Source organism: Erpetoichthys calabaricus, chromosome 6 (assembly GCF_900747795.2).
Source record: "Erpetoichthys calabaricus chromosome 6, fErpCal1.3, whole genome shotgun sequence".
Lineage (NCBI taxonomy): Eukaryota > Metazoa > Chordata > Cladistia > Polypteriformes > Polypteridae > Erpetoichthys > Erpetoichthys calabaricus.
In genome coordinates this window covers 52,919,953-52,934,161 of record NC_041399.2, presented here as the reverse complement: position 1 = coordinate 52,934,161, position 14,209 = coordinate 52,919,953, and the positions used below count along the sequence as shown (strand labels likewise).

The following is a 14,209-nucleotide window of genomic DNA, read 5'->3' as shown; positions in this document are numbered from 1 at the left end:
ACATTCAGGGTTAACGACAAGAAAGTTAAAAGTGGTCAGTTTAGTGTACAACATACCAAGTCAGAGTGCAATGATTGCATGGAATGAACACAATATATCCTCTTTGCTGAGAGGACCGGGGTTAGCAAGCATGTGCAGAACAGAACACAATATATCCTCTTTGCTGAGAGGACCGGGGTTAGCAAGCATGTGCAGAACAGAACCTCCCCAGGACGGTAGATGGCAGCCCCCATGGGTTGCAGTGGTGTCTCGGACTCCTGCAGGTCTTCATGGGAGATGGAGTTGTTTACAGTGCTTTTGGGAACCAGAGGATGCTGCAGCTGCTCCTGAGCCTGTATGGGCGATCCTTTCACCACACCCGGAAGTGCTGACGGAAGTAGGTCATCAAGCACCTGGAGCACTTCCGGGTAACATATAAAAGGAGCCAGCAGACAGTATTCGGGGAGCCAGAGTCGGGAGGAGGAAGACAAAGCTTGACCGGAGATGTGAAGGAGAAAAGAAAGAGCGAATAAAGACTTCTTGTATTGTGCTGTGTTGGTTACTTTGGACTGTGCTGGGCTTGTGGGAAATGGGGAAGGTGTTTCCCACAAGGTAAAAATAAAAATAAAAACACGTGTGTGCCTTGAACTTGTGTCCCATGCTTGTCTGTGTTGAGTTAAGCTGGCAAACCAAAAGAACATTAAAACCTACTTCTGTCATGCACTCATAATATTTTACAGTGGACATGATGAATCTGAAACCTCAAAAAACAGGAAATATTATTAAGAGTTTAAATATTCTTTTTTGAAGATGCAGTTCATTCTACTGTATAATAATATATACATTACCTTGTATAATACTTATCATGTATACAGATAAACGCAGAGTAAAATGAACAGTGATTTGAATGAAGTGAACAGCTCAAATAATATTTAACTTGAAACTTGACACATTGCGTCAAATGAAGTAATCAACCTGCAGAGATAGACAGATTAGTGCAGGGGTGGTTTAAAGCCTCTGTGTGTGTTGACCTTCACAGATCTCTTGTGGGGCATGTGTTTTTGTGTGTCATTTCTTTCTTTTCATCATCAAGCATATGCTTTGTTACAGCAACATATCTCTCAGTTGTCTTCACATAAATTTCTCTGAGTGTGTGTGCACACACAAGTGTGCGTGTGCCTCCGTGTGCAAGTACAAGAATATTTAAATAACTTATACCATACCATTTTCTAAGCCTACTTAATCCTGAGCAGGTTTGTGGGAGGCTGGAGCTTATTCCATCAAGAATGTGGCAAGATCAGGAGCAATTTCCTGGACAGGGCACCAGTCTATCACAGGGGAACACACTTGCTCACATGTATACCTCATACATCCACTAAGGTCAATTTAGCATCGCCAGTCCCCCAACCTGCATGTCTGACATGAAATTACTCTCATTTAGACCCTTTAGCTGCCTCCCATGCGCACATGTGTGACAGTAGATACTTGGTTGATGCACCTTTGGCAGTGATGACAGCCTAAAATCTTCCTGGGTATGATGCAATGATCTACACATGCCTGGATTTAAGGACTGTCTGCCAATATTTTCTTCAGATCATCTCAAGCGCTCTCAGGTTGGATGGAGACCATTAGTGGACAGCCATTTTCAGGTCTCTCCAGAGATGTCTGGGCTCTGGTTGGGCCACTCAGGGACATTCTCAGGGCCACTCCAGTGTTGTCGTTGTTTTGTTCTTAGTCTGAGGTCCAGAGCGCTCTGGAGCAGATTTTTATTAAGGATGTCTCAATAATTTGCTCCATTCAGTTTTCCCTCAACCCTGACTAGTCTCCTAGTCTCTACTGCACAGCATGATGTTGCCAGCATCATTGGATACCATTGGAATGGTATTGCACAAATGATAAGCTGTGCCTGGTTACCTCTAGATATGGTACTGGTCTTGGCTTAGCAGCTTGGTGCTCTTGGGAACCTTCAATGCTGCAGGATTTTGTTTTGTAGTCTTCTTCAGATCTATGCCTTGACACAATCCTGCCTCTAAGCTCTGCAGGCAATCTCTTCGACCTCATAGTTTGGTTTTTGCCCTGACACAAATTGTTAGCTGTGAAACCTTCTGTAGGCAGGTGTTTGCATTTCCTAATCATGTCGAATCAATTGAAGTGATCACAGGTGGACTCCAAACCACATGTAGAAACATTTTAGTGGTGATCAATGGAATGGGATGCACCTGACCCAAATTTCAAGTATCATAACAAAGGAACTGTGTCAATGTGTCATTTCAGTTGTTTTTAATATTTTTATTAAATTTGCATACATTTGTAAAGTCTTGTTTTTGCTTTGTCATTCTGAAGCCTGAAGTGATGTTTGATGAATGGAAAATTAATTTAAATGATTTTAGCACAAAGCTGCAACACAGCAAAATGTGAAAAAAGTGAAGGGGTCTAAATGCTTTCTGAATCCTGTGTAGGATCAATCCTGGATGTAACCCTAGTCCATCACCGAGAAGACTTCCACCTATCTCATGATATTATTTGTTGTATGCTAATAGAATATATTTAAGTTGATGATACATAATAATACATATTATATTTATGATGGTGTCTTCCTGATCTTGGGTTAATTGATGTGATCTAATTAGTAAATTAACAGCAAGCCAGTTTATGAGAAATAACCCCCAGTATATTATACATTTCAAGAAGTCGTTGCAGCTGTTTGATTATTTACAAGGGTATAAATATAACTGGTAATATAAGAAATATTGTAAATGATTCATATAATTAATTTATGCTGCTCAAGTACAGAGTGTCCAAAAAGCTTGGAGTGCAAGAGAAAACCCACCAGGAAAAAGAGACTGTTCAAGGAGTCAGACTAGCTCCCTGGAGTTAACCATTGTGCTGCAGTGCCTTAAACCTTTGCATATAAAAGTATTGCTTTGATATACAGTTTATAGGTTGTTCAGAATATAATAAGATAATTTTTTAACATTTGGGTAACTGTTGACACCCAAGGTAGTCATCTCACTCATCCAGTTTTTTGCAATTAATTTCGTATAAATCAAAAAGTTCATTTTGTTTAAATTTTGGTATCTTCTTGATCACAAAGTAAAAACAAAAAAATCTAGAAGGCATATTATTATTTTTATGTATTGCAGTATATTTCATTTCATACATTTCATTATATATGTTCATTATTCTGCTTGTTCTTTAAATGTATAGAATAAAAATACACTTGGAGTAAATCATTACAATCTTAACATCATAACATCAAACGGTATATTTAAAAATAAATAAAACTATAAACTCATCACTGAAGCAGTACATGGGTCACTTCTTTCAAGCAGTACAGTTAAGTTACACACCGTGGAAAAAGTTATGGTGAACTGAAATACCTTTTTATATACAATACTGACATTTTTCTTCACTTTTATCACAACTCTTAAGATTTACACCATGAAATTCCTGGAGTTTTAATGACTTATTCATCATACAGTTTGTGCTGTTGGTAAACTACCACAGGCAAGGGTGAATACCAAATCCTTATGTGAAATAATTAATTACAGAATGTACTGTATGTGTAAAATTCAGATGTTTATTGGTCTCTTTTCAGCTGTCATTTGTCACTTCTTCAGTTGTAAGATTCTGTATTATAACTGCGATGACCATCTCCAATCAGCTGTGTTTTCTCACTAGCATTGGTTGGCTGAATCACAATTGGTGTATCTCCATCTGAAAATAATATAGAACACTGCTGTTACTTTTTCGCTAAGAAATTACGATCAGATAGATAGATAGATAGATAGATAGATAGATAGATACTTTATTAATCCCAAGGGGAAATTCACATACTCCAGCAGCAGCATACTGATACAAAAAACAATATTAAATTAAAGATTGATAATAATACAGATAAAAACAGACAATATCTTTGTATAACGTTAATGTTTACCCCCCTGGGTGGAATTGAAGAGTCGCATAGTTTGGGGGAGGAGCGATCTTCTCAGTCTGTCAGTGGAGCAGAACAGTGACAGCAGTCTGTCGCTGAAGCTGCTCTTCTGTCTGGAGATGACACTGTTTAGTGGATGCAGTGGATTCTCCATAATTGATAGGAGCCTGCTGAGCGCCCATCGCTCTGCCACAGATGTCAAACTGTCCAGCTCCATTCCAACAATAGAGCCTGCCTTCCTCACCAGTTTGTCCAGGCGTGAGGCGTCCTTCTTCTTAATGCTGCCTCCCCAGCACACCACCGCGTAGAAGAGGGCGCTCACCACAACCGTCTGATAGAACATCTGCAGCATCTTATTGCAGATGTTGAAGGATGCCAGCCTTCTAAGGAAGTATAACCGGCTGTGTCCTTTCTTACACAGAGCATCAGTATTGGCAGTCCAGTCTAATTTATCATTCAGCTGCACTCCCAGGTATTTATAGGTCTTCACCATCTGCATCACAACAAGTGGGTAAACTTACAGTCCTTTCCAGTGCATAGGAAAGGTTATGTTTGAAATATCGAGGTTTTCACTCCTGGTGTTTGTACTGACTGTTACCTTAAAAGTTCTTTCTAAGTAGGATACATGTGGCACATCATCACCAATTTAGACTTACCTGCATTTGTCATACTAAATATTCCTGCAGTTATCCCATCCTTGTCCTTTATTTGATTGCAGTTTCTTTTGTATTTTATGTATAGTATTAAATGGCAGAATAGCCATACTGTTATAGATATAGTCGTGTAAAAAACAAAGTTGTGTACCTTTTTTTTTGGATGATGCAAGAGACAGAAGTCAAGGTCTACCTATAATTATCCTCTTTTGCCCATCAGATGCTGTTATCACAATTGTCCAGCTAGAGAATACGATTGGCAACAATGGAAGGACTATAGCCTTGTGATGTGATACAGATGTACTCTTTAGACTTTTTAGCTTACAAAGGTACAGGGAATGCACATTTTTGTATTTTCTGGCAAGATAATTGACATGAACTACCAAAGTACATACCACAGTCAGAAATATAGTGTGACAGAATTCTCAGTCACAGGAGAAGCTAATGTGGATCTTGGTCGACAGTTTGTCCCACATAGGTATCGATAAAGATGATAAGATGTATAGCTGATTGGAAGATAGTGTCACTTTAAGGATTAATCATAGATCTCAATCAACATATTCCAATTGAAGGTATTGAAAGATGCGCTTTCACTCAATTTTCTATCCTGCTTCCTATTTTACTGCAGTATGTTCTGTTGTTATGATATACACACATTTTGTGTTTGTACCTCCCAATTTATTGATCCCAAGTTTTTAATTTGAATCTTGATGTTTTAAGCTGTGAATGATGATATTTAAATGTTCGGTTGTACTTATAATAGTACTTGTTGAATGCAGTGCATAAACCTGAAATAATTAACGCAAGTGACTTTTTATTAGTGTGAATCTGCATCTGCATGTGGCTCCTGATTTTTCAGCAAGACTGAATCTCAGCCCAGTCACCATCACGATAGGGTTGAACTTTCTCTTTAGTTCTGTGTTGGGCTGTCTAAAATAACCTTTGCTTCTTGAATGTTCAAATGACTTATGTATTAGTGTAATTAGTGATTCTAAATTAGCTTGGTAAGAGTGTGTGAATGAGTCTATCCTACAGTGATTAGGCACCTTACCTAGAGCTCCATTTTGCCTTTTTCCTATGCTGCAGGTATAGGCTTCAGCTTCTGACAACCCTAAAATTAAGTAACTTGAATGGAGAAGTGACCAATTACTACATAAACAAGTTCTGTTTGACCTAAAAACTACTTTCCCATTATTTTTTCCCTTTACTGAAGAGTTTCAAAAATGCATGCTGTTCGTAAAGATAGTATTCAGCTATGCCATATGAACCATTTTTAAAAACTGTACTTATAACTTTATCCTGCACTGTTTCTTTGTCTATCACAATTCTACACTGGTCTTTGTAGTTGTATACAGTAGCTGTGTTTTTGTTATGTACAGTACTTTTTAAAATCCCTCATTATGGCTACCTGAACTGTGTTGTTTCCTCTGTTATTTTTCCCATACTACTCAGTTAGTGCATTTAAAACTGGGTCCTATAATGGACCGTCCTTTTGATAGTACTATGTAAAGTAAAGGCTATTATTGTAAAATTTAGTTTTGATTTATTTTCTGACAAACTAACAAGAGACAAACAGACTGTCTGAAGGAATAAGAGCACCATTTGACTGAGCTGCACTTGATTTTCATATATATTGTTATTTTTGTAACTTTATCATGATACCATTGTGGATGTTGTTTTCAATAATGGGTGCCACTATTTCATAAATTTTTCATTAGTCACACCTATATTGTTGTTAACAATGGTTCTCTATTGCTCACTCATGACTACCAGAAGTAGAAGGCATGGTGTCATTGTGCCAAGAGTATTTAAGATGGCAGTGCACTACTACCAACATCCAAGTTTATGGACATTGATGTGCTTTTTCAGAGCAGTTTAGGGAGTGTCAAATATGCGTGTTTAATGGACGCCTTCAGGGTTCCAACAAGATAAGAACTAATCCTCTGAGACATTGGCAGGTGCTATCACAGACATCTTTTCCTTTTTCACCACCACTTGGGATGACTGATGTCATTTCCTCCATGGTTTCAAAAGCTCTACCCCTTCCACCGTGTGCTCAATATTAGCACTCACCGAACTGGAAGCTAGTGTTCATTAGCAAATCCACAACTGAAAGTGACAGAGCTCTCGTGTTTTGGTGAATGACACAGACCGCTCTTTCATTTCCTTTGTTTTGACACCCTTTTTAACAGTGTTATACTCTGGAAGTACCCCAACCTGTTACTGTAGTCTTTTCCCTCATTAGAGGAGTTAAGGTTTTGGTTATTTATCTTTTGGTTGGACTCTTGCCTCTCCCAAACTACATTTACTCTCTCATTTCCTGCTCTTAGTGGTTCATATCTCAAAACTAACCTACCGATTCACGGCAGAACACTGACATTTAAATCCAGCTATTCAAGTGACTGATACAAAACTATTTTTAATCAGATATACCATCATGTTCTTCTTCAGTCCATGAGAAAAAAGTGAGAATCATGCATATATTGTTGGCTTTATACAGCATATGCATCAATATTAATTCATAGATCTATGATGTTTCAGTTTTGTGCAGCAGACATTTATATATTACTAGGGGGCTCTGCCCCCTGCTCGCTTCGCTCGCCAACCCCTGGTCTTGGGTAACCCGAAATAGATTTGAAAGAGATTATTGTCGGCGTAACCCGAAATACATTGATGAATGTATGAGATATGTGGCTGCATTGCTTGAGGCATTTCAGATGCGCGCTGTAGGCGCCTGCGTTCATTGATTATATCCAGGCGGGCTCGTGTTTGTATCTCCGTCAGTTGTGGTCTTTCGTTTTGAACCCGTGCCTGCTTTGCTTCCGCAGTTTTTGACGCGCATTGTAGGCATCTATGTACATTGTATTTGTTCATGCAGAGCTGTTTGGTTTTGGAGCCGAGACAGTTTTGTTTCCGCGGTTTCAGACGCACGTTGTAGGCGCCTTCGTCTATTGTTTTTATCCATGCGGGATCGCTTTTGTAGCTCCGTTAGTTGAGCTGGATCATTTTGGAGCCGTGACCGTGACTCCATTAGTTATCCATTGTCTACCGTTAGTAATATGGATAATTGCACTTACTGTTAATACGGAGCGTTTTCTGTGGTTGCACCATTAATAATGCATCACTGTAATGTGATTCACATATGCTATATGGTTTGGACGTGTGAGGATGCCGTACGTTTAATACGGAGAGTTCGTGGCGCGTTGTTGCTTCACGTCCTATTCAGAAGCGCGTTTTGGATGCCTGCGCCTTTCGTACTTTCCCGCACCTTCCGTACTATCTTTGTGGACCTGTGGGGCCTCCGTAGCCTCTTCCGTTTGACTCTGGGGTGCAGCGCAGAATCCTCTTTTTTGTGTGGCTGTGTCGTTAGTCGTTAGCTATGGGCGCGTTGTTGCTTCATTTCTCATTCACGTTAGTTGAGCTCTTTTGTTTTTGGGCCGTGACTCCTTCGTTCGCGGTGGATAAGACTTCGATTGCGGTTTATGAGACGCGCGCTGTAGGCACCTGCGCAGTACGTCTCATGGTCCCATTGCCGTGTACCTACGTCCATATCCGGTTTATTCTCGGTTAGTAATATGGATAAGCCTGCACATCATGCCTAATATCATATTAACATTTGTTGGAACGCTAATCAAAGACTAGTACTAAGTCATCTAAACTGGTTTTACAAATTGTTAAATTCAGTTGTTTCTCTGGACCAATAATAACAGTCTCAATTCTATTTTCTGCCATGTAGGCTGAAAATAAATGCGTCTCAATGACAACCTTCTGTTAAAACAACTCTTAGGCTGCTTAACACAAATTGTGTTGAGTAAAAAAGCACTTTAAAAACAAAGTTTAAACAAATCTTAAACACATCTGGGAAAACAGTTCAGTGGGACTGCTCCCCTGTGTCAATTATTTAAGTTTGGCACAGCGTTTTTACATCATATTTAATTGGGAGTTGGGGGAGTGCAAATGGACTAAAAACAGTCTGCCATCACAGTAATTTTCTTGTGAATTATTGGTGTCATCATTTATTGTTCTGTGGGTGAAAATTTGATTTAGGTTGTTTTAGTACATGTAGAGCATCTTTTTCAGTGGAAACATAAAATACTTCATGTAAAAAAATAACTGCAGCAGTAGTTCTAAGAAAATAATGACTTTTAAACATGAGGAAGACAAGGGGAAGACTGGAACCAGTTCTGGAAATGACATCAGTCCATGCCAGTTCAGTACCAGACCCCATGCCCACCTACTGGGACAAGGGAGTCCTCAGTTAATCTGTGTTTTGGAGAAATAAGATTACCTGGTGTGAACTCCCATGTAGCCTCAGAGACAACATTCAAATTCTACACAGACTGGAGCTGGATTGGGAATCAAACTGGGGTCATTGGAAATGTGAGGCAGCAGTACTAACTGTTATACCACTTCACCAGCTATCAATAGTCAAACCCAAGGTATTTATAAGCATGGTAATCAGAATAGCAGGTGGATGCTAGACTATTGACTGATAGTGAAGTGAATTATAAAGTCATTTGAGCTTTATTGCTTCTGTACTCAACAAATAAATGTTGTTTATATGTTTGCAAGAAAATGGAAGTGGCTTGGGAATGGCTGTCCCCAAAAAACTCAGGACATGGAACAGAACAACTTTCTATGCATGTAATAGAAGACAAGGAGTCAATGGCCCTGTCAGGATAGGAGCTGCCACGGAAGACTATCTGTAGAGAATATTCTATGAAGACAGAGGTTTTGTGGCAACATTGGAACGAGATGACAATATTTACAGTAATTAGGACGCATGTCTCTCTGACTAATAGAGATTGAGCTCAGTGAGGGCTGACATGATAGTATATATTCTCCAAACTGATTGTTTTTTCTAAGTTTACTGAGGATTGTCAAGATGCCAGCACTACACCTCCACTAGGTGGCAGCTCATGGTCTAACTAACCAGAGAAGGATACCATAGAGAGCTATCAAGTGGTCACAATTCCTGCTGGCCAGAAGGTGCTGTTACCCCTTTAATAATGAAAATGGGAAGGACTATCAGTAACTTACATCCTAAGGGAGCACTGCCATCTTGTTCTAATAGTGCCACAATCGCTCTGTATTTTCTACAGATAGCCTTCTGTGAGATGCCCTACCCTGACAGGGTAAATGCTCCCTCTAATCTCTATCTCAGGAATGTAGAGTTGCTCTGTTCTAGCAACTCCATGTCCTAAGCTTTTTTTGGAGACAACCATTCCCTTGCCCCTTTCATTTCTTTGCAAACACGTAAACAGTCAACTTTTATTTAATCATTTCTAAGCTTTGTTTTGTCTTTTGCAGTTGTTTTAGAGTGTTTATTATTTATTTGCATTTTCCCAGTATACCCTTTTTTTACATGAGAGGAACCATTTTGTGTTGTGTTATGATTGCTAGCTGCAACATCAGAGGTCAGGGATGAGGTGATGTGAGGGGATCACAGGTTGATCCCTGGTGTCAGTTTCTTGTCCGAGTTCACATATTCCTCAAAAGAAAAAATACAAAGTTAGCATGTGTGGTTCTAGTTCTTAGTTCTTGACTATTTTTCTGCCATTTTGACTTCAAGTTTGGGTTACCTTTGTTCTTTAATGCTAAGCATTGTGATCCTTTGGTTTAGAGTTTTGCTGTGGTATTCAAAACAAATTTATCTTCTCGTCCTGCTTTGTGGTACAACAAAAAAGATTTTACCATGCCAGTGTGTCACTCGCATTAAAACCTGCCTTATGTGGAGTCTCTCTACTTTGCTGAAGTTTCCTGCTTTTGGAAACTAATTATGTCATAACAATTTTCATCTGTCTCTAACAATGTAGTGGTTTTGTCTTTTGCGTTTCTTCAAGTTTTGCTTGCATCTTTCTCCTAACTTCCAACGAAATGGTACAGGTGTAACAGCAGTTTGGTTTTCTGTAAGTTTCAGTAATACTATTTTCATGTTATTTTGTCTTTTCCACTTCATTCTAGATATATTAGCTAGTCAGTAAATTGAAACACAGTTTTTCTTTACTTATATTTGAAGTGATTTGGGAGACAGCTTTTGAACTCTTCTCTGATGGGTCCCATTGCTACATAATTTTTATACACTTCACGATGAATAAGCATGCATAGTAACAACAAAGAGCAATAATCTCTGTCTTTTGAATTTGTGTCCATGGATGCATTTTGGCACAGTGGGGCAGTTGGCATCATGGGTCCTCACTGTGTGAAGTTTACATGTTCTTCCCATGGTTCTCTGCATGGGTTTCCTCTGGGTGCTCCAATTTTCTCCCACAGTCCAAAGACATGCAGGTTAGATGGACTGGTGATGCTAAATTGGCCTGTGTGTGTATGTGCCTTTGCGTTCATCCTGTGATGGACTGGCGTCCTGTCCAGGGCTTGCTCTGCCTTGTACCCTATGCTTGCTGGGGTAGGCTTCAGACCCCCGTGACCCTTCTCAGGATTAAATAGGCTTAGAAAATGGTATGGTATGGATGCATGTTCAAAAGCCATCTTTTTAAAAGTTTAATCTTCTCTAAAGGCTACAGAGATAAAATTCCAAAGAGAAATATGCATACATAAGTAAATTATTAGTCCAGTTGCAAAAACAACATAAAAATAAGCTTTAAGATTCATTAGTGACACTGTTATTCTTCTATGTTTGTGCCCAGTTCTTCAATGAAACAATTAGCTCACCTCACCCAAAAGAAACTCCATTGACTTTTGCTTTTCTCAGAATGTCTATGGTTCATCAGTGTTCACTAAATTTTCTGTGGTGGTGAAATACGGTAGAGTGGTTCTCTCTGCTGTTTCTATAAGCTTTAGGTATTGATAAACATAATGAGAATAAGATTTACTTTACTTTTATGTTAAAAAATTCTTTTCGACTTAATTCATCCATATGGACGTGTAGCAGCCTACCTTCTATTTACTCCACAAACTGCTTTTATTTACTGAAAGTGCCAAAATCAACAGTTTAGTAACTGATACAAAGCAAAAATGTCTGTAACTTCATCTTCATTTCACATGTCACCAGGATGCTAAAAAGAGCAGCTCATTAATCTTTCACAGCATTTCAGCCACAGCAACAGGCAGGAGATGGTCACCATGTCACCAGCAGCATCTGCTTATTCACATTAAGTGGTGGGGTGCAAGCAATCTGTTTCATTCAATGTTACTTTCATAGGAGCAAAGCTACCTATGGTGGATTCATCTGGTACTCATTTTGAAATACTGCATCCCTGAATAAAGTTAAAAAAGATGTCCTTATTTAGAGTAAGAAGATGCCAAGGTTGGATATAAATATAAGACTTAGCTAAAATAATCACTTAAATAAAGCAGGAAAATAGCACACTAACGTAATGTGCAACTCTGTGAAAAAACTGAAGAAGTTTGCAATTATCAGAATGAAAAAAATGTTAAAAATGCAACACAAACAAAAGAGTAACAGTCCATGAGATGTGTAAAAAATAACATAAAAAATGGCAATAGTCTTCATTGATTCCATTCAGCCCTAACCCCAAGTAGTGTCCACCTGAGCAGCAATGATCCTCACCCACGGCTGTAATCCTAAAAGGTGCAAGTCATGCACTGTCAGATCTGTAAATGATGCTAATGGCAATAATTTGAGATAGGTGCAAAAAGGAATTACAGTTAATCCTAACTGTCTGTGGATTCTGTTTCTACATCTGCTTCTATAAAAGTGTAACCCATTGAATTACACATTTGCGACCATGCATAGCAGACAAAAACCTCTCCTCCACATTCATTGGTCAAGAGTCCTGTTTTCAATTCTGACATGAGCTAGGAGATCTGGCACTAAAGTGTTTCAAAGCAGAGTTTTCAAAGTAGTCCCAAACACTTCTAAAAAGAGGGGATATACCATCAAACCCCAGCTAGTAATAAGGGCAAGTGCTGAATCATTCTAAAATAAATTGTTATAAAATAAAAATCTTTATTCACAAAAAGATTTGTAGATAAAAGAAGCTCCATAGATCACACAAGGCAAAAGGGAGTTACCAGCAAGGACAATCCAAGGCAAAGAAATTGCAATACTAAATTAAATAATGAAGTCAACAAACAGAGAAAAATGGCGAAAAATCCCATGAATCCCAAAACCACAGAATTAAATAAAGAAACACTTGCCATACTCCTAAGTAAATTTGAAATGACCCGCCAGGAACTGTAGGTGACCCTTCAGGTATAAAGGGTAGAAGGCACCAGAATGGAGGAGAAGGAAGAACACAGTCACCAGCAAGACCTATACTGTGTGGCACAGCAATGTAACCCAAAGAGACTGAACACCACACACGTTAGGTGTGTCAGCCCGCATTATCTGTGGCAGCTTCGGAAAGCCATGTTGTGGTAATTGATTTGTCACACACAGGTTTAGCTTTATTCACTTTGTTTTTCACATATTAAGACTATTTAACAATATTAAAGACTATGATGACTGAATAAGAGTTTATTGCCTGCTCTCCTTGCTTGCCTTGCTGCTATATCTTGCCATCTGAAGTATAGGGAAGAAAAAAAAAAACAAAAAGATATCCTCCTGGAGAAGTGAAACACAGAAGCAGTCAGTGCTGGCTGAAGTCAGATCCATAGGCCCAGCTACAAGTGTATTGTGACTGACGACTGTGTCTCCTTCCTTACCAGCTGAGTACAAGAATGAGAGAACAAGTGTTGGGTGAAGGACATATGAGTGGGTCTGCATAATATAGAATCTGGGTGTAGAAATAAAATAATCTATATTTTAGGATAGGGTCATCCCAAAATCCTTTCATGATAAATGAGCTATGATTTCTTTATATCCATTGCTTTTGGTAGAAGATTTAACAGACTCACATGTATTGGACTATCTGTATGTCTAACTAATGACAATCCCACTCAAATCACTTCATAGTGTTATAATATTCCACGTGGCTGGTGATTATAGTCATAACAAAGACATGGTTATAAAATTTAACAGACAGGAAAAATATAAGCAGTTAAAGCTGTAATCTCCAAAGAAGGAAAAAGGTGGGCCGTAATGTAAGTGAAATGAGTATGTAGTAGTCAAAAAATGACTAAATTATTCAGTCTGAGATCAGATTCTGAAACTAAAATATTTGATTAGATCATAAGGAAAGAATACTCTCTAGAGATGGTGTGGAAGACTAGAAGAGTCATAACAAGAAGTATATTCTGCAATGCAACTGAGAATTTCAATTATCATGATAGTTATAGTCAAGGTAACTACATTGATAAATAATGGAAGTGCCCAAAGTATGTTAAGCCCACAAATAGTATGGATGTAAAGCAAAGCATAAAAGAAAATGTGAATTGCAAAGGGCAAGCTGAAATAAAATGTGTGTTTCCCTTTAGATGTTAAGTTTGAACTGTTATGTTTCATCCAGGGTTCCTCTGCTGGCTTATGTTTTTTTTTTTTTTTTGTTCATTTGATTCTTTTGTTTATGTTAATGTGGACATTTATCGCATGTTTATTATTTGTATTATGTGTTTTTGTTAGTTTTATGTATTATTTATTTTTATGTATCCTTATATTTTGTAGATGGTTCCTCAAGAGCTGTGTCCACCTGTCCATCACCATTATGGGACTGCCCTCAACTGTATTAAAGGCTGAAGGAACTTGCAGTTCCTTGTGGTACATTGTATGCACTGGGCATTG

General features: G+C 38.5%; 1 protein-coding gene across 3 annotated transcripts in view; it reads right to left on the bottom strand.

Moving 5' to 3' along the window:
• Positions 1-3,097: 3,097 nt before the first annotated feature.
• Positions 3,098-14,209, bottom strand: part of dnajc5b (DnaJ (Hsp40) homolog, subfamily C, member 5 beta) — a 67,659-nt gene continuing 56,547 nt past the window's right edge. For all 3 annotated transcript variants that reach the window (XM_028803580.2, XM_028803581.2, XM_028803579.2), the window contains exon 5: positions 3,098-3,696. In XM_028803580.2, coding sequence (XP_028659413.1) covers positions 3,596-3,696 — 101 coding nt within the window. In that variant the 3' untranslated portion in view covers positions 3,098-3,595. The remainder of the gene's footprint in view (positions 3,697-14,209) is intronic.